General features: G+C 37.8%; 1 protein-coding gene across 1 annotated transcript in view; it reads left to right on the forward strand.

Moving 5' to 3' along the window:
- Window positions 1–20,663, forward strand: part of SLC6A5 (solute carrier family 6 member 5) — a 188,306-nt gene that overhangs the window by 65,722 nt on the left and 101,921 nt on the right. The window contains exons 7-8 of the mRNA XM_053689312.1: window positions 4,412–4,546; window positions 9,296–9,399. Coding sequence (XP_053545287.1) covers window positions 4,412–4,546; window positions 9,296–9,399 — 239 coding nt within the window. The remainder of the gene's footprint in view (window positions 1–4,411; window positions 4,547–9,295; window positions 9,400–20,663) is intronic.

Consider the following 20,663-nt stretch of genomic DNA (forward strand, 5'->3'; position numbering starts at 1 on the left):
GCTAGAAATCAAAAAATATATATATATTTAATAGGAACAATGGCTTTCTGGTAAGTAGTAAAGAAGATATCCAACCCTTGTTTAGTCTTGTGTTAAAGCTCTGTGCAAATCATGGGAAGGGCATTCCTTTAAAGGGATGTTGAAGTACTAAACTTTCTATCATACATTTAAAAATGAGACTTTTTTTTTTAAAGGGATACAGATTGACTAAAACAGCAATGAGGTGATTGAGTTAACTGTAAAATGGCTGATACTTAAAGTGATACTAAACCCAAAACTTTTCTTTAATGATTCAGATAGAGCATGATATTTTAAGCAACTTTCTAATTTACTCCTATTATCAATTTTTCTTCCTTCTCTTGCTATCTTTATTTAAAAAGCAGGAATATAAAGCATAGGAGCCGGCCCATTTTTGGTTCAGAATGTGGGTTACACTTGCTTATTGGTGACTAAGGGGTAGATTTATCATGCAGCGTATGCTGCTGTTTCCGCAGGGGCCTTCTGGCTCCCCGGAAACATAAGTTAAGAAGCAGTGGTCGTAAGACCGCTGCTCCTTAACTCGTCCGTCACCTCTGATGTGGCGGACAGCAATCATCCCAATCGGATACGATCGGGATGATTGACACCTCCTGCTAGTGGCCAATTGGCCACGAATGTGCAGGGGGCGACATTGCACAAGTAATTCACCAGAAATGCTTGTGCAATGATAAATGCCGACAGCGCAGCGGATCATGTCCGCCCGACATTTGATAAATCTAAATCAGGGGCTAAACCTAAAATAGGCCGGCTCCTAAGCATTCCTGCTTAAATAAAGATAGCAAGAGAACAAAGATAAATTGATAATAGGAGTAAATTAGAAAGTTGTTTAAAATTGCATGCTCTATCTGAATCACGAAAGAAAAAATTTGGGTTTAGTGTCCCTTTAATATTAAAAATGTTCTACTAACATTTACTTACAATTTATTTCCAACTAATTTATTTTAGATCAGTTTTTTTGAGATTGCAAAACACTGACAAAAAGAACTGCAATATATTAGTTATGAACTGGTAGATGAAGAAGGAAGGATCGTCTCAATAAGCAAGGAGAATTTTAGATTATTGTTGCTACATTGTATTGTTGAAAAGAAATTCTGCTTCATAAGATAATAGTTTAGTTCTTAAATATCTTAAAGGGGTAAAAATTTAAAAATGGAAACGTGCATGGGTGCATTTAAATGTTAAATAGAAATAATTTTGCAATATACTTCCCTTAGCAAAATTGTTTCTCGTAAAAGTTACTATTGTTTTCCAGTAGCATATGCACATATGCTGTGTGCCCTATGCACCAGCCAGGGGCGGAACTACAGGGGGTGCAGATTCCGCAATTTTACGACTGGGCAATTGCGACCTCTGCAACTGCCTGCACTGATATCATGTGAGTGTGACATGATGCTTCCCTAGTGTCTCTGACTACAGGGGTTAGTGTTTCTGTTTTACCCATTGGTGTTTATGTGTGTATGTGTGTATGTTACTGTGTGTGTATGTATGTATGTGACTGTGTGTGTATTTATGCATGTATGTGTGTGTGTGTGTGTGTAGGTTTGTGGAACCAGCAAATTACAGACCTTGTTACTACAGCATGGGGGGGGGGGGGGCGGGGGGTAAACAGTGTCACTATACAGTACCACTATATACAGTACGGGGGGCTGGACTATGTCACAGACTACTGTGGTCACTTTATAAATTACTGGGCGGGTAGGGTCAGGACAGCCATCTCGCCGGCAGACTACAGACTGTGTCACTAACTCACTTTATACAGTACTGGTGGGTTAAACCGTGTCACTATATACAGTAATAGGGGGTCAGACCATCTCACAGACTGTGGGCACAGGGTACCTCCTTTTGCAGACATGTAATCTGATTCACATTTTTTTTCTGTGTTAAATTAAAAAAAAACAAAAAAAAGATATGTATCAAATTCACTTTTTTTGGGGGGGGCGCCCTTCTTAGATTCTTGCACCTGGGCCCTGTGGTTTCTAGTTACGCCTCTGGCACCAGCATTCACAAACCAAACATAAAGTCTTCACTGACGCAATACACACCACCGGCAGCTCTCTGAGTAGGCATGGTGTTTGAATCCGGATCCTCTAGTCACACATAGCATATGTGCATATGCTGCTGAAACAGTAATAACGTTTACTAGAAGCAGTTTCGCTAATGGAAATTAATTAATGTTCATTTAAGTTTTGACTTTTCTATCCCATTTATTATAATCTTAGCAAGCTATAAAATAAAGATGCAGGTAAAACCATGAGTATTATGAGCTATCCTTGATAATTAACAATATTAGAATATTAGAATTTTACAGTTAACTCATTGCACTTCTGTCTGTCTGAATCCTTTTAAATAATAAAATAGTCAAGTGATCTGAACACTGTATGGTTACTTTTGATTCATGTAGTAAGCCAGCTTTTGAAAATATTTTGAAGACTTACCTTTGCCAATCATATACAAATGATATCAATCACAAGCTGTGCTAGCTAATTTAAAGAGCTTTATGAATACTAAAGGCCCTACCTAAAAGATATGCTGGCATAATATCTAATTGTTTGCTTTTTAGAGGGTGCCAAAAAAATATAAATAAAGGTTTCCTTATTTCAGGTCATTTATGGTTTATAAACCTAGATCTTTTAATGTTTAAATATAATTTTTTTATTTCATGTGTCATAGTCCCTTTAAGGGGATTTGCCATATGAAGTATATGACTTTCTACCTGGAATTGTCCCCATATAATATCTCAACATTCTAAAGTTTTTTGAAAGATTAGTGAGAAGTAGGCACACTTTTAACATTAGGAGTATTTTTTTTAGACATTAAAGGGACACTGAACCCGAATTTTTTTCTCTTGTGATTCAGATAGAGCATGGAATGTTAAGCAACTTTCTAATTTACTCCTATTATCAAATTTTATTCATTCTCTTGGTATCTTTATTTGAAATGCAAGAATGTAAGTTTAGATGCCTGCCAATTTTTGGTGAATAACCTGGGTTATTCTTGCTGATTGGCGGATAAATGAATCCACCAATAAAAAGTGCTGTCCAGAGTACTGAACCAAAAAAAGAAGCTTAGATGCCTTCTTTTTCAAATAAAGATAGCAAGTGAACGAAGAACAATTGATAATAGGAGTAAATTAGAAAGTTGCTTAAAATTGCATGCTCTATTGAAAGAAAAAAATTGGGTTCAGTGTCCCTTTAATAGAACGTGCTAGCATAAAAAAGCTGTGTTTTTTGGGAGCATTTTATTTTTTTTAATCAAAATAATCAATTCCTTTCTTTCATAATGTATTTAACCATTTAAAAAACTAATCCAAATGGCATTCCGTGAACACCCCTTTTCTTCTCCCAAAGAGGATACTGGCAGTGATTGGAGCATACGCATGTATTCTGTCTTCTCATGTAGAGTGGCAAAGGAAGGACCACAACTTTGACTGTATATTTAATTATACAGGGGTTAAACGCATAGTAAGGGAATGGAATTTGTTTTTAAAAAAGCTCTTTGAAAACACAGTGTTTTATTTGTTTACACTAGAATGTTCCTTCAGGAATTAGAAGTATTAGAACACAACTCTTTACATTACAGCTTTGTGACACATGTAACAGCCAATACAACGTCTCAGTGCACTTCCCTGTATCCTTCACTGCAGATAGGTAGACAAGGTGTGAGTGGTTGAACATCAGTCCACACTACTTGCAGACAGACATTCAAACTAGATGAGGTTGGTGTTTTTTCATGTCATGTCCCGTAATAATTGTGCCTTTTGTGATACCTTCAGTTTGTGCATATAGTTACCGTGAGCTTTTGTGATTGTCGTAATGTACGTTCTATTCCAGGTTGCAGCAGACTGTGAATATGACCAACATTCTCCGGGTGTACTTATGGCACTCATATGTCTACGAACTCTTTTTGTAGAGTAGAAATATGAATTCACATAAGCGAACCATTTTATAGCCTTGTATTGCAAAGCAGAAGCATGATGCACTCATTTGTATTAGAAATATAAACTCCACCAAAGAAAAATAATAAGAGATCTTTGGTGGAAAACTGAGTTTTAAGTGATCATCAATACAACAATAATTTAATTAAATGAAAACTTACTAACAGTATTTGTTATCTATTTATTTACCAAGATGAATGCGTGGAGACGTATTTCCATTTATAGATGATCAGTACCCAAAATCGGCATACAAATATTAATTTAGCCATATGAGAAAGAAGTCAGATACACCCGGAGGGAATCTGTAGTCTCTGATCTCTCAGGGATCTGTTTTCTCTTCTGTCTTTGTGATGTTGACTTACTGCTTCTTGCTTTGCTCACACTCTCTCTTACAGTATTATTTATCAGGGACTGACACTGCTCTTCTTTGGTCTTTAGGTTGTATATTTTACAGCCACCTTTCCATATGTGGTTCTCATTATCCTTCTCATCCGGGGAGTAACTCTACCAGGTGCTGGAGCTGGAATGTGGTATTTTATCACCCCCAAATGGGAGAAGCTGAAAGATGCCATGGTGGGTTGTCTTATTTTTATGTGCACACTTTTGTCATAATAAAAAAGTAACTGACTTCAGCGATGCTTAGAATCTTAACAAGAAATATATCAGTAGTATTTTTACTTTTAATAGAGACAGAATGACATAGTCATAAACACATTAGACAAGGTACTAAAACATTTGCCTGTTAGCCCAGGAAATATTAATAAATATGAGAATCTTATGGATATTTATGTCCGCCATTTTGAAAATCAATGACATGAGCAGTAAACATCTTGGGATATTTATATAATATGTTTAGTTATAATTAATGATATAACTGTGTCCTCTTTCCATGTAATTTAGCTCTGAATATTAAGGATTTTCTTATTCTCAGAAACTGAAATGCACCCTGCATCAAAGCTAACCATGCCACATATATGTGCCTACTTGCCGTAAATGTTAACTATGCATTTATACTGACATTATGACTAGCCTTTAAACTAAAGCCAAAATAAGCTCCTCCAAATAAAGCAAAAACAGTTGCAGTAAAAAGGATGTTAGTTTGTTTTAAAAATTGTTTAAACTTTACTGATCTGCCATATAGCAACATAACAGAAATGTCTTGTAAGTGCAATCGGCTAGATTACGAGTTTTGCGTTAAGGTGAAAAAGCAGCGTTATCAGGTCCTAACGCTGCTTTTTCACGCCCGCTGGTATTACGAGTCTTGCAGGTTTAGGGGCACCGCACACTTTTTTTGGCCTGAACACAAAGCAACTTACGTAAATTTCGTAAAGGCTTTTTACAATGGAACTTGCATAGCGCTGATATTACAAGTTTGTCCTGGGAGGCCAAAATGTGTACGGTACACCCTATCCTGTCAAGATTCCTAATGCATTTTAAAGTCAGTAGTTATGAGTTTTATGGTACAAAGCTGTAGCATAAAACTCATAACTAAAGTGCTAAAAAGTACACTAACACCCATAAACTACCTATTAACCCCTAAACCGAAGACCTCCCGCATCGCAAACACTATAATAAAATTATTAACCCCTAATCTGCCGCTCCAGACATCGCCGCCACTAGAATAAACATATTAACCCCTAAACCGCTGCACTCCAGCCTCGCAAACACTAGTTAAATATTATTAACCCCTAATCTGCTGCCCCTAACATCGCTGCCACCTACCTACATTTATTAACCCCTAATCTGCCGTCCCCAACGACGCAGCCCCTATACTAAAGTTATTAACCCCTAAACCTAAGTCTAACCCTAAAACCCCCTAACTTAAATATAATTAAAATAAATCTAAATAAAAATTCCTATCATTACCTAAATAATTCCTATTTAAAACTAAATACCTATAAAATAAACCCTAAGATAGCTACAATATAACTAATAGTTACATTGTAGCTAGCTTAGGGTTTATTTTTATTTTACTGGCAAGTTTGTATTTATTTTAACTAGGTAGAATAGTTACTAAATAGTTATTAACTATTTACTAACTACCTAGCTAAAATAAATACAAATTTACCTGTAAAATAAAACCTAAACTACACTAACACTTAACACTACACTACAATTAAATAAATTACCTGAATGAAATACAATTAAATAAATCAAATACAATTAGCTAAATTACAAAAACAAACAAACACTAAATTACAGAAAATAAAAAACAAATTACAAGATCTTTAAACTAATTACACCTAATCTAATAGCCCTATAAAAAAAAAAGCCCACCCAAAATAAAAAAAACCCTAGCCTAAACTAAACTACCAATAGCCCTTTAAAGGGCATTTTGCGGGGCAGTGCCCCCAAGAAATCACCTCTTTTACCTTTAAAAAAAAATACACACAACCCCCCCAACAGTAAAACCCACCACCCACACAACCAACCCCCCAAATATAACCCTAACTAAAAAAACCTGAGCTCCTCATTGCCCTGAAAAGGGCATTTGGATGGGCATTGTCCTTAAAAGGGCATTTAGCTCTATTGCGGTCCAAAGCCCTAACCTAAAAATAAAACCCACCCAATACACCCTTAAAAAATCCTAACACTAACCCCCGAAGATCCACTTACCGGGAGAAGTCTTCATCCAAGCGGCAAGATGTCCTCAACGAAGCTGGCAGAAGTGGTCCTCCAGACGGGCAGAAGTGGTCCTCCAGACGGACAGAAGTCTTCATCTAGACGGCATCTTCTATCTTTATCCTTCCGACGCTGAGCGGGTCCATCTTCAAGACATCCGGCGCATCAGCCAATAGGATTTTTTAAACCTTAATTCCGATTGGCTGATAGAATTCTATCAGCCAATCGGAATCTAAGGGACGCCATCTTGGATGATGACTGTTAAAGGTACCTTCATTCTTCGGGTAGTCGTCGTTGGAAGAGGATGCTCTGCGCCGGATTTCTTGAAGATGGATCCGCTCCGCGTCGGAAGGATGAAGACTTCTCCCGGTAAGTGGATCTTCAGGGGTTAGTGTTAGGATTTTTTAAGGGTGTATTATTATTATTTTTAGGTTAGGGCTTTTGGCCACAATAGAGCTAAATGCCCTTTTAATGCAATGCCCATCCAAATGCCCTTTTCAGGACAATGGGGAGCTTAGTTTTTTTAGTTAGGGTTTTATTTGGGGGTTTGGTTGTGTGGGTGGTGGGTTTTACTGTTGGGGGGGGGGTTGTGTGTATTTTTTTTAAAAGGTAAAAGAGCTGATTTCTTGGAGGCAATGCCCCGCAAAAGGCCCTTTTAAGGGCTATTGGTAGTTTAGTTTAGGCTAGGGTTTTTTTATTTTGGGGGAGCTTTTTTTATTTTGATAGGGCTATTAGATTAGGTGTAATTAGTTTAAAGATCTTGTCATTTGTTTTTTATTTTCTGTAATGTAGTGTTTATTTTTTTGTAATTTAGCTAATTGTATTTGATTTATTTAATTGTATTTCATTTTGGTAATTTATTTAATTGTAGTGTAAGGTTAGGTGTTAGTGTAACTTAGGTTAGGTTTTATTTTACAGGTAAATTTGTATTTATTTTAGCTAGGTAGTTATTAAATAGTTAATAACTATTTAGCAACTATTCTACCTAGTTAAAATAAATACAAACTTGCCTGTAAAATAAAAATAAACCCTAAGCTAGATACAATATAACTATTAGTTATATTGTAGCTAGTTTAGGGTTTATTTTACAGGTAAGTATTTAGTTTTAAATAGGAATTATTTAGTTAATGATATTAATTTTATTTAGATTTATTTAAATTATATTTAAGTTAGGGGGTGTTAGGGTTAGACTTAGGTTTAGGGGTTAATAAATTTAGAATAGTGGCAGCGACGTTGGGGGGCGGCAGATTAGGGGTTAATAAATGTAGGTAGGTTGCAGTGACATTGGGTGAGGGAGATTAGGGGTTAATAAATATAATGTAGGTATCGGCGATGTTGGGGGCAGCAGATTAGGGGTTAATAAGTATAATGTAGGTGGCGGCAATGTCCGGAGTGGCAGATTAGGGGTTAATAATATTTAACTAATGTTTGCGAGGCGGGAGTGTGGAGGTTTAGGGGTTAATATGTTTATTATAGTGGCGGCGATGTCCGGAGCGGTAGATTAGGGGTTAATAAATATAATGTAGGTGGCGACGATGTCGAAGGTGGGAGATTAGGAGTTAATAAGTGTAAAATTAGGGGTGTGTTAAGACTCAGGGGTTCATGTTAGGGTGTTAGGTGTAAACATAACTTTTATTTCCCCATAGGAATCAATGGGGTTGTGTTACTGAGCTAAACGCTGCTTTTTGCAGGTGTTAGACCTTTTCTCAGCTGACTCTCCCCATTGATGTCTATGGGGAAATCGTGCACGAGCACGTATAACCAGCTCACCGCTGACTTAAGCAGCGCTGGTATTGGAGTGCGGTATGGATCTCAATTTTGCTCTACGCTCACTTCTTGCCTGTTAACGCCGGGTTGATAAAAACCCGTAATACCAGCGCTGCAGGTAAGTGAGCGGTGAGAATAAACTGCAAGATAGCACCGCACCCCTGTTACCGCAAAACTCGTAATCTAGCTGAATGTGTTTACTGTGCCTTTAACAGGTGCCCTCTAGTGGTGTCTTCTATATAATAGATGATGTATACATGCAATAGATGATGTTGAGACAAGAAACTCATCACTAGGTCATTTTCTATTATATGGTGAATGGTTTACATGAAGTTGTGACTGTATTGTAAGTCATTAAAATTACTTGTCATGATCTTTTAAATAAATGTGTTTTGAAACATGCATATACGTTATCTAACATGTGTGTTGCTTTGCAAAAATGCATATTATCTTAAACTAGCAAAACAACATTTACACCTTGTAAGGAACATATACGCACTTTAATATAGTTTGCAACTATTGTAAATCAATTTGCATTTAGGGTTTTAACTATGTGTTAAAGGTATATATAGTACATTATAAGATAAGACACTGATTGGCTGGTCTGAAAAAAAAGTCATGGAAGAAAAAAGCTGCTAGTGTGTGTGGGAGATATATAATATGCTACTGATTGTTAAAGATAGGCTAAAGCCTACATTTTTACTCGTCTTCTACAATTGATTAGTAGTTCTGGACTAGGACTATTACAAGTGTACGTATACTCTTCAAAAACATAGTGTAGGATATGGAAAACTGTCCTTTTCTTGGGAAATATCACAGCTTGTTTTTAAATCGGTCTGCTGTCCCAGTGAAGAGCCATATTCAGCCTCAGCAAGGCTCTATTCTGCGCCTCTATAACAGTTATAACACAACAGTTTTTTCAATATGTTTCAGGTCTGGAAAGATGCTGCTACTCAGATATTCTTCTCTCTGTCTGCTGCTTGGGGGGGACTCATCACACTTTCCTCCTACAATAAATTTAATAATAATCTTTACAGGTGAGTACATACTCCATTTAGATTTATAATACTGTATGAAAAAATATTAATTGTGGTTAGTGACATATTTACTCACTTAGGTGGGTTAGTTGGATCAATGGTCACCATAACTGTTAGAAATAAACACTCTGATGATTAAAAACTTGCTGGCATGGTGAGAAATCACACAAAAACAAAATTTATGCTTACCTGAAAAAATTCTTACTTTACGGATATGGAGAGTTCACAACGTCATTCAATTACTAGTGGGAATATCACTCCTGGCCAGCAGGAGGAGACAAAGAACACCACAGCAAAGCTGTTAAGTGTGACTCCCCTACCCATAATTTCCAATCATTCGACAGAAGGGAAATAGAAAAAGAATAACACAAAGGTGTAAAGGTGCCTGAGGTTTAGTAAAAATAACTGTCTTAATAAAGGGTGGGGTTGTGGACTCTCCATATCCGGAAATAAATACATTTATCAGGAAAGCATACATTTTGTTTTCTTTCCTAAGATATGGAGAGTCCACAAAGTCATTCAATTACTAGTGGGAACCAGTACCTAAGCTAGAGGACACAGAATTAACACAGAATTAACAGGGAGGGAGAACAAGACAGGCAGACCTAAACAGAAGGCACCACCGCTTGAAGAACCTTTCTCTCAAAAGAGGCCTCAGTTGAAAATTTGGAAAATTTGGAAAAAGTATGCAGAGAGGACCAAGTTGCAGCCTTGCAAAGCTGTTCCACAGAAAGAGGAGACAGCCCTAATGGAATGAGCTGTAATTCTCTCAGGAGGCTGCTGTCCAGCAGTCTCATAAGCAAAACGAATCATAGTTCTCCACCAGAGGGAAAGAGAAGTAGCCTTCTGACCCTTACGGTTTCCTGAGAAACAAACAAACAGGGCAGAAACCTGGCGAAAATCCTTAGTCGCTTGTATTTAGAATTTTAGAGCACGCAAAACATCCAATTTATGCAACAGACGTTCTTTATGAGAAGAAGGATTGGGACAGAGAGAAGAAATAATTTCCTGATTAATATTTCTATCCGAAACCACTTTAGGAAGAAACCCCAATTTAGTATGAAGAACCACCTTATCCGCATGAAAGATAAGAGAATAAAAACACAACATTGCGGGGTTCACCCCTTAATCATGTGTATAATTTTTACAATGCAAGTTCACTTTACTTATACCCTTCAGGTGTGTACATTCAGGTGTGTAAATAACTCACTCAGCACTAGATATCACCTCCTAGTGGTAAAAAAACATCACATCACATATTATCTATACAAAGGTAAATATTCCTATATTTTTCTCAATTAGAACTGATGCAAAGGAGAAGATTTATAAAATAGTTAATCTTAATCCTTAAATTTTGGATTTTTTACTTTTTTAATGCTGGAAGAAAAGAGGAATAGACCTATAAAAACAGGGACCAATCCAGATCCCTATTAAGACCCCTAGGGTGCAAGGTATCAAGTTTAAAAATCCAGAATGCCTCCTGTCTCTTTAATATCATCTCCCTGTCTCCACCTCTCCTGGGTCTTTCAATTCTTTCTATTATTTTAAATCTCAATTGAGAGATTTGATGACTGGCCTTGACAAAATCATTAGAGACGGGTGCTTCCTCATCCCCCTGACCCCTCCTAATGTTGGATTTATGTTGGCTCATACGCTCTCTAGCTTTACTAGTGGACTCACCTATATAAATTAATACACACAGACATTTGATTAGATAAATGATAAAATCATGGAAGAAACATCAAACAGAGGGGCGCCTCATGTGTGCATCAGCATATCAATGGTGAATGGCAAAAGATTGAAGCCGAATTGGTACTCACATTTGGTCCAAGTATACTTATGTACTGGTAGAAGAAGCAGGCTAGTAACTTGGGGTGTACCAGCTATCCCTCTCTTGGAACCAAGAATGGAGTAGATTAGTGATGTGATCACATGGTGTCAATACTAATAATGGGATCACATAACAAGGGAGACTGTTAACATGGTGTGTATGAAATACACTAATAAAGTTCTCTCTAATCTAATCATATGATGTATATACCTCAACTAGTGTGAGCTATAAAAAAAAAAAGTGAGTAAGTCTTGTGTGCATTTGTGGGATGGTTAGCCCACAATGTGATCCCTATACTCAATAGTAACTAATAATATGATAATATAATAATAATGCGGCACCCAGTAAACTAATATCCTACCTTAAATAAGCAAAAACAAGACAGGGGTGAAACAAATAAACTAATGCTCTACCATAAATAAAATAAGATGAAACAAGAGTGATACTAATATTAGTCCGTTGTATTATGTATGTTAAAAGGAACATACATATTATACCTTTAACTACGGTGACGAAAAATAAAAATAAATTGGGAGCATTTAGATGCAATAAAAAGAGGTGTCACGTGTAAATTTGTCACTCATGGCAACAATTCCATCAAAAGCCATACTACTGGTGAAACTTTTGAAATCAAAACATATTTAGATTGTAGCTCAGATTATGTTATTTATGTACTTACATGTGAATGTGGAGTACAATATTTAGGTCGCACATGCAGAAAGGTACGCACAAGATGGAGCGGGCAAAATAGGATTTAAAAATTGGTTCATTGAAACATAGTCGGCTAGATTACGAGTTTTGCGTTAGGCTTAAAAAGCAGCGTTAGCTGGTCCTAACGCTGCTTTTTAACGTCCGCTGGTATTACGAGTCTTGAAGGTACGGACTCACCGCTCACTTTTTTGGCTAGACTTGAAAATACCGCAAATCCACTTACGTAAATTGCATATCCTCTTTTTTCAATGGGAATTGCATAGTGCCGGTATTATGAGTCTGCCAAAAAGTGAGCGGTATACCCTCTCCTGTCAAGACTGGTACCGCATTTTAAAGTCAGTAGTTAAGAGTTTTACACTACAACGCCGTAGCATAAAACTCTTAACTAAAGTGCTAAAAAGTACACTAACACCCATAAACTACCTATTAACCCCTAAACCGAGGCCCTCCCGCATCGCAAACACTAAAATAAATTTTTTAACCCCTAATCTGCCGAACCGGACATCGCCGCCACTATAATAAATATATTAACCCCTAAACCGCCGTACTCCCGCCTCGCAAACATAAGTTAAATATTATTAACCCCTAATCTACTGCCCCTAACATCGCCAACACCTACCTACATTTATTAACCCCTAATCTGCCGCCCCCAACGTCGCCGCCACTATACTAAAGTTATTAACCCCTAAATCTAAGTCTAACCCTAACCCCCCTAACTTAAATATAATTAAAAGAAATCTAAATAAAAATTACTATCATTAACTAAATTATTCCTATTTAAAACTAAATACTTACCTATAAAATAAACCCTAAGCTAGCTACAATATAACTAATAGTTACATTGTATCTAACTTAGGGTTTATTTTCATTTTACAGGCAAGTTTGTATTTATTTTAACTAGGTAGAATAGTTATTAAATAGTTATTAACTATTTAATAACTACCTAGCTAAAATAAATACAAATTGATCTGTAAAATAAAACCTAACCTAAGTTACACTAACACCTAACACTACACTATAATTAAATTAATTCCCTAAATTAAATACAATTAAATACAATTAAATAAAGTTAGCTAAAGTACAAAAACAAACAAACACTAAATTACAGAAAATAATAAACAAATTACAAGATTTTTAAACTAATTACACCTAATCTGATCCCCCTAGCAAAATAAAAAAGCCCCCCCAAAATAAAAAAAGCCCTACCCTACACTAAATTACAAATAGCCCTTAAAAGGGACTTTTGCGGGGCATTGCCCCAAAGTAATCAGCTCTTTTACCTGTAAAGAAAATTACAAATCCCCCCAACATTAAAACCCACCACCCACACAACCAACCCTACTCTAAAACCCACCCAATACCCCCTTAAAAAAACCTAGCACTAACCCCTTGAAGATCACCTTACCGGTAGAAGTCTTCATCCAACCGGGCTGAAGTCCTCAACGAAGCCGGGAGAAGTCTTCATCCAAGCCGGGCGAAGTGGTCCTCCAGACGGGCTGAAGTCTTCATCCAGACGGCATCTTCTATCTTCATCCAGATGGCGCGGAGTGGGTCCATCTTCAAGACATCCGACGTGGAGCATCCTCTTCATCCGAGGGCTAACACTGAATGAAGGTTCCTTTAAATGACGTCATCCAAGATGGCGTCCCTTCAAAACCTAACCTAAGTTACACTAACACCTAACACTACACTACAATTAAATACATTACCTACCATAAATACAATTAAATAAATTAAATTAGCTAAATTACAAAAAACAAACAAACAAACAAACACTAAATTACAGAAAATAAAAAACAAATTACAGATCTTTAAACTAATTACACCTAATCTAATAGCACTATCAAAATAAAAAAAGCCCCTAGCCTAAACTAAACTACCAATAGCCCTTAAAAGGGCCTTTTGCAGGGCATTGGCCCAAAGAAATCAGCTCTTTTTCCTGTAAAAAAATTACAAACACCCCCCAACAGTAAAACCCACCACCCACACAACCAATCCCCCAAATAAAATACTAACTAAAAAAACCTAAGCTCCCCATTGCCCAGAAAAGGGCATTTGGATGGGCATTGCCCTTAAAAGGGCATTTAGCTCTATTGCAAGCCCAAAGTCCTAACCTAAAAAATAAACCCACCCAATACACCCTTAAAAAAATCCTAACACTAACCCCCGAAGATTCACTTACCGGGAGAAGTCTTTATCCAAGCGGCAAGATGTCTTCAACAAAGCCGGCAGAAGTGGTCCTCCAGACGGGCAGAATTCTTCATCCAGACGGCACCTTCTATCTTCATCCTTCCGGCGTGGAGCGGCTCCATCTTCAAGACATCCGACGCGGAGCATCCTCTTCAAATGACGGCTTCTTCGTAATGTATATCTCTTTAAGTGATGTCATCCAAGATGGCGTCCCTTAGATTCCGATTGGCTGATAGAATTCTATCAGCCAATCGGAATTAAGGTAGAAAAAAATCCTATTGGCTGATTGGATCAGCCAATAGGATTGAACTTCAATCCTATTGGCTGATCCAATCAGCCAATAGGATTGAGCTTGCATTCTATTGGCTGATTGGAACAGCCAATAGAATGCCAGCTCAATCCTATTGGCTGATTTCATCAGCCAATAGGACTTTTTCTACCTTAATTACAATTCCGAAGACGCTGTCGTTTGAAGAGGATGCTCCGCGTCGGATGTCTTGAAGATGGACCCGCTCCGCGCCAGAAGGATAAAGATAGAAGATGCCGTCTAGATGAAGACTTCTGCCCGTCTGGAGGACCACTTCTGCTGGCTTCGTTGAGGACATCTTGCCGCTTGGATGAAGACATCTCCCGGTAAGTGAATTTTCGGGGGTTAGTGTTAGGATTTTTGTAAGGGTGTATTGGGTGGGTTTATTGTTTAGGTTAGGGCTTTGGGCCTGCAATAAAGCTAAATTCCCTTTAAAGGGCAATGCCCATCCAAATGCCCTTCTCAGGACAATGGGGAGCTTAGGTTTTTTAGTTAGTATTTAATTTGGGGGGTTGGTTGTGTGGGTGGTGGGTTTTACTGTTGGGGGGTGTTTGTATTTTTTTGGCATTTTTTAAGGGCTATTGGTAGTTTAGTTTAGGCTATGGTTTTTTTATTTTGGGGGGCTTTTATATTTTGATAGGGCTATTAGATTAGGTGTAATTAGTTTAAAGATCTGTAATTTGTTTTTTTATTTTCTGTAATTTAGTGTTTGTTTGTTTTTGTAATTTAGCTAATTTAATTTAATTTATTTAATTGTAATGTAGTGTTAGGTGCTAGTGTAACTTAGGTTAGGTTTTATTTTACAGGTACATTTGTATTTATTTTAGCTAGGTAGTTATTAAATAGTATTCTACCTAGTTAAAATAGATACAAACTTGCCTGTAATATAAAAATAAACCCTAAGCTAGCTACGATGTAACTATTAGTTATATTGCAGCTAGCTAAGGGTTTATTTTATAGGTAAGTATTTAGTTTTAAATAGGAATAATTTAAATAATGATAGTAATTTTATTTAGATTTATTTAAATTATATTTCAATTAGGGGGTGTTAGGGTTAGGGTTAGACTTAAGTTTAGGGGTTAATAAATTTAATATAGTAGCGGCGACATTGGGGGCGGCAGATTAGGGATTAATAAATATAATGTAGGTGGCGGCGATGTTATGGGCGGAAGATTAGGGGTTAATATTTAACTAGTGTTTGCGAGGCTGGAGTGCGGCGGTTTAGGGGATAATATGTTTATTATAGTGGCGGCGATGTCCTGAGCAGCAGATTAGGGGTTAATAATTTTATTTTAGTGTTTGCGATGCGGGAGGGCCTCTGTTTAGGGGTTAATAGGTAGTTTATGGGTGTTAGTGTACTTTTTAGCACTTTAGTTATGAGTTTTATGCTATGCGTCGTAGTGTAAAACTCATAACTACTGACTTTACAATGCTTTACGGATCTTGGAGGTAGAGGGTGTACCGCTCACTTTTTGGCCTCCCAGGACAGACTCGTAATACCGGCGTTATGGAAGTCCCATAGAAAAAACGAAGTTTACGTGTCGGTTTGCGGTAAAGCCAAAAAAGTGTGCAGGGCCCCTAAACCTGCAAGAGTCGTAATAGCAGCGGTAGTGAAAAAGCAGCGTTAGGACCTTAACGCAAAACTCGTAATGTAGCCGTATGGTTTTTGTATTAGTGAATTAAATGATGAATGAATAGAAGTAATAAGGTTGAATATCTTGATGGGTGCTGTAGATGTGCATATATTCAATAATGATTGGGGCATATAAATATAGTTTGCTCATAAGTTATTTTAATTGTATAATCTTTATATTTTTTACCATTTCATGTCTATGTATTCCACAAATGGGAGGACTTGGGGTTACCTCTTGAAGTGATATACACGGATTGTTATTTATTTTTTATAATCATATGTTTTAGTTGTTTATGTCATAGCTGCACGTTGCTGTTGGTTACCAATTAATCTATTATGCATTCTTGTGTACACACACGCACATTAGAGGCGTGTATTACTTTCCCATTGGTTAGAACTTGTTTTAAATATTTTGTCAGTTGTAAGGTGCTTTATACCTGATGAAACAGCCAATACTAAGGCTGAGAAACGCGTTGCATAGATAGAGTACATATTGTGTATGTCCTCTATATTCACTGCTTGTCATTTGTTTTAAATAAACATTGTGAAAGCACCTTTTTGAGTGGCATAGCCACCATTACTAGATACCTGAACACTGGGATTAACCTGCACACCTAGTGGGTTGGACCACACCTGCATCATCTACTCCATTCCTGGTTCCAAGAGAGGGTTAGCTGGTACACCCCAAGTTACTAGCCTGCTTCTACCAGTACATAAGTATACTCAGACCAAATGTGAGTACCAATTCGGCTTCAATCTTTTGCCATTCACCGTTAATATGCTGATGCACACATGAGGCGCCCCTCTGTTTTATGTTTCTTCCATAGTTACACTCGGACACGTCTGTGTGGAGGAAAGCAGCCATTTCAATTTGCAGCACAGCTAGACTTAATGAGCAGTTCCTAATCTTATTTAACCACTGGGACTTTCACCTTTGTGACTCTTTCGGGCTATATGGTTTGATATTTGTTATATATTACATATTATATATGGAATCCACCTATATGTGCCATTCCCTTAGGAGTGCGCCCCCTCATTTTTTGTTAAATTATAAAATCAGAATTACATGTATAGTAATCTTTTATATCCAATTTTTACCCTGTGTGAAGATGAGTGAACTGGCATCCCTTGATCATGTTGCCACAACTAAAACACCTCAAACAGGGGTAACAATGTTTGTTTTTATTAGTGATGTAGCCTGTTCTACTGGCCTTAGTACTCCCCACATCACTCCTGATCAGGGCATCCCTAAGAAATAGAGCTCTTCTATAGGCATGCATGGGAAATTCTTTATATTCTGTGACAGAGGGATTACACTCTTTCAAGATATACAATGTTTCCTGATTATACTTTGTATCTGCTGACTCTGCTTGTTATATTGATTAACAAAAAACATCCAGTCTTTATTCTTACTTTTTTGGTCACACTTTTTATTTTCTTTTAACAGGTCCTCCCTATTGAATGACAACACTTTTTCCATGTGTCTCTTTATTAGATTCATAGGATAACCCCTATTAATAAACAGTTTACCAATCTCTCTAAGCCTTTCCTCCACCAACACCGGGTCAGAAACAATTCTTTTTACTCTCAGGAATTGGCTGTAAGGGAGCGAAATAAGCAGAAAGACAGAATGGGCACTATTTGACTTAACCAAATTATTGTGATCATTACTTTTCTTATACAGATCTACACCTAATTGGCCGTCACTCTTGTAAACTGAAGTGTCCAAAAAATCAACCCGTGACTCACTGAAAGTAATTTTGAATTCTATAGAGCTTGTAGATCCATTCAAGTCAGCCACAAATTCCAACAGGGTCCCAATGTCGCTCCCCCCCAAATGCCACATCGTCAATATAGCGCCACCATGTGGCACCATACCGGATAAACAAAGGATTCTCATACACCAATTTTTCCTTAAAGGAATTCATGTACATATTGGCGTAGTTGGAGGGTGACATTGGAACCCATCGCAGTTCCCTCAATCTGCACAAAAATTGCACATTCTAATTTATTTTTTCACTTCAAACTTGGGATCATGGGGTACTTTCATATAGACATTAGTATCAGACAACTGGGATAATATGTCTGCAATATAATATTCCTTATCCAACATAACAGTTGCACCGCCCTTATTGGCATTCTTCAAAATAATGCTCTTATTATCTTGCAGAGATTTTAATGCCCGTTTTTTCAGTATGGGAAAAATTGAAACAATAAATATTCTTTTTAACATCCATTCAATGTTGAAATTTTTTTAACATCCCTTAATACCAGATTAGTAAACGTATCAATACTATGGTTCCCTGTACTCGGAGTAAACTTACTCTTGTTCCTTAGGCCTAGTTTTTTAATACTCATTGAATTATCCTCATGTAAACCTTTTTTTAAAGAAACAGCCCCAAGATTTTTCACATCTGCAGAAAAAAAAAAAACATTTTTAATTTTACAGAAGGGGAAAAACAAAATAAGTTCTGCTGTAAAGTGGAAAAGTCAAAATTTCTCTCAGGACAGAATGACAGTCCTTTCTCCATTACTGTGATTTCATTATCATTCGGTACATAACTGGATACGTTTACTATTAGTGGAGATTGTGCTTAATCTTGGAGCATGTTTGCCTGAACTGCTGCAGCTGATGCTCCTGTCATTGAGGCGGACCCTGCTTGTTTCTTCCGGCCTCAGTATTGCCTCCTCCCTCCACATTGGCATCACTGTTGGATTCCACCTGGGAACATTTGGTGTTGGAGCCAGAGGAAGAGGATTCTTTCTGATTCATACATGCTCTTCGACGCCAGGACCCTCTGCCAGTGCTACGTTTGCTTGCCTGTGGGTCACGTTTCAATGACTGACTCAGAAAATCCATGCTTAGACAGAACTAAGCGTTCAATCTCCAAGCAGTCAGCTTCAGAGAAACAAGATTTGGATGGAGGAATGGACCCTGAGTTAGAAGGTCCTTCCTCAGAGGCAACTTCCAAGGTGGCCGAGAAGACATCTTCACTAGGTCTGCATACTAGATCCTTCAAGACCATGCAGGAGCTATTACAATTACCAATGCTCTCTCTTGTTTGATACTATCAATAACCTGTGGAAGGAGCGCAAACGGAGGAAACAGGTATGCTAGACCGAATTCCCAAGGAACCACCAGAGCATCTATCAGAGCGGCCTGAGGATCTCTTGACTTGAACCATACCTTGTAAGCTTGGCGTTCTGCCAAAACACCATCAGATCCATCTCAGGCACCCCCATTTGAGGGTTAACCTGTAGAACACCTCTGGATGGAGAGCCCACTCCCCGGGATGAAGTGTCTGTCTGCTCAGGAAATCCGCTTACCAGTTGTCCACTCCAGGAATGTGGATGGCAGATAGACTACAATTGTGAACTGTTCTGTGTAAGTCTGTTCTTCTTGTCTTGCGGTAGAAAAGACCTTTTTCCACCCGTAATATCAGAAATTATTTCTGCCAGACCAGGTCCGAACAAGGTCTTCCCCTTGTAAGGAAACACCAGAAGCTTGGACTTAGAGGTTGCATCAGCTGACCAAGATTTTAGCCACAATGCCCTGCGGGCTAGGACAGTGAAGCCAGACATAATCTAATAACGTGCATGTTAGCATCAGAAATAAAGGAATTGGCTAGTTTGAGAGCCTTAATCCTATCTTGGATCTCCTCCAACAGAGTCTCTACTAAAATTGATTCAGACAAGGCGTTGCACCAATAAGACTTGCTACTGTGGCAATACAAACTGCAGGTTGCCATTGAAGACCTTGATGAACATACATCTTCTTCAAATAAGCTTCCATATTTCTGTTCAAGGGATCCTTAAAGGAGCAGCTATCTTCTATAGGGATCATAGTTCTCTTAGCCAGAGTAGAAATAGCCCCTTCTACTTTAGGCACTGTGCGCCAAGAAGCTTTAATGGAGTCAGCAACAGGAAACATCTTTTTAAATACGGGAGACGGGGAGAAAGGAATCCCTGGCTTCTCCCATTCCTGTGAAATAATCTCCATCACCCGGTCTGGGACAGGAAAAACCTCCACAGGGGATGGAACATCATAGTATGTATTAAGTTTACTAGACTTCTTAGTGTTGTCAACGACATAAGTATCGGAGTCGTCCCAAGTAGCCAATACCTACTACAGTACACGTAGGTGTTCAAGCTTGAATCTGAAGTTTACTTCTTCAGTATCAGATGAAGGAATAATACTGTCCAAATCTGAGATTTTACCCTCAGAGGCTACCGGCATATCCTCCTCATCAGACTTATGAGGGAGGGCTACATGCATAGCAGTAGGTGGAATAGAAACATTACTATCTGAATGTCTAATTTTCCTCTTGCATTTACCCAGCATAGGATACAGCGGAAGATATCTGTGCAACAAAATCTGCAGACAAATAAACTCCTCCAGGAGGCTGAGAGGAACTGCAGGGCACTGTATGTGACGCCATAGAGGCTTGGGATGTTTGAGAAGAAAGCTGTGGCATTGCCTCAACAGCATCATCCTGAGAGACATTGGGCTCAAAGAGCAACAATTTATCTTTAAATTGAAGTGTTCTAGCTAAGCAGGCAGCACAGAATTGCATAGGCAAAACAATTTGTGC

This window comes from Bombina bombina, chromosome 7 (genome assembly GCF_027579735.1).
Source record: "Bombina bombina isolate aBomBom1 chromosome 7, aBomBom1.pri, whole genome shotgun sequence".
In the NCBI taxonomy this organism is placed as follows: domain Eukaryota; kingdom Metazoa; phylum Chordata; class Amphibia; order Anura; family Bombinatoridae; genus Bombina; species Bombina bombina.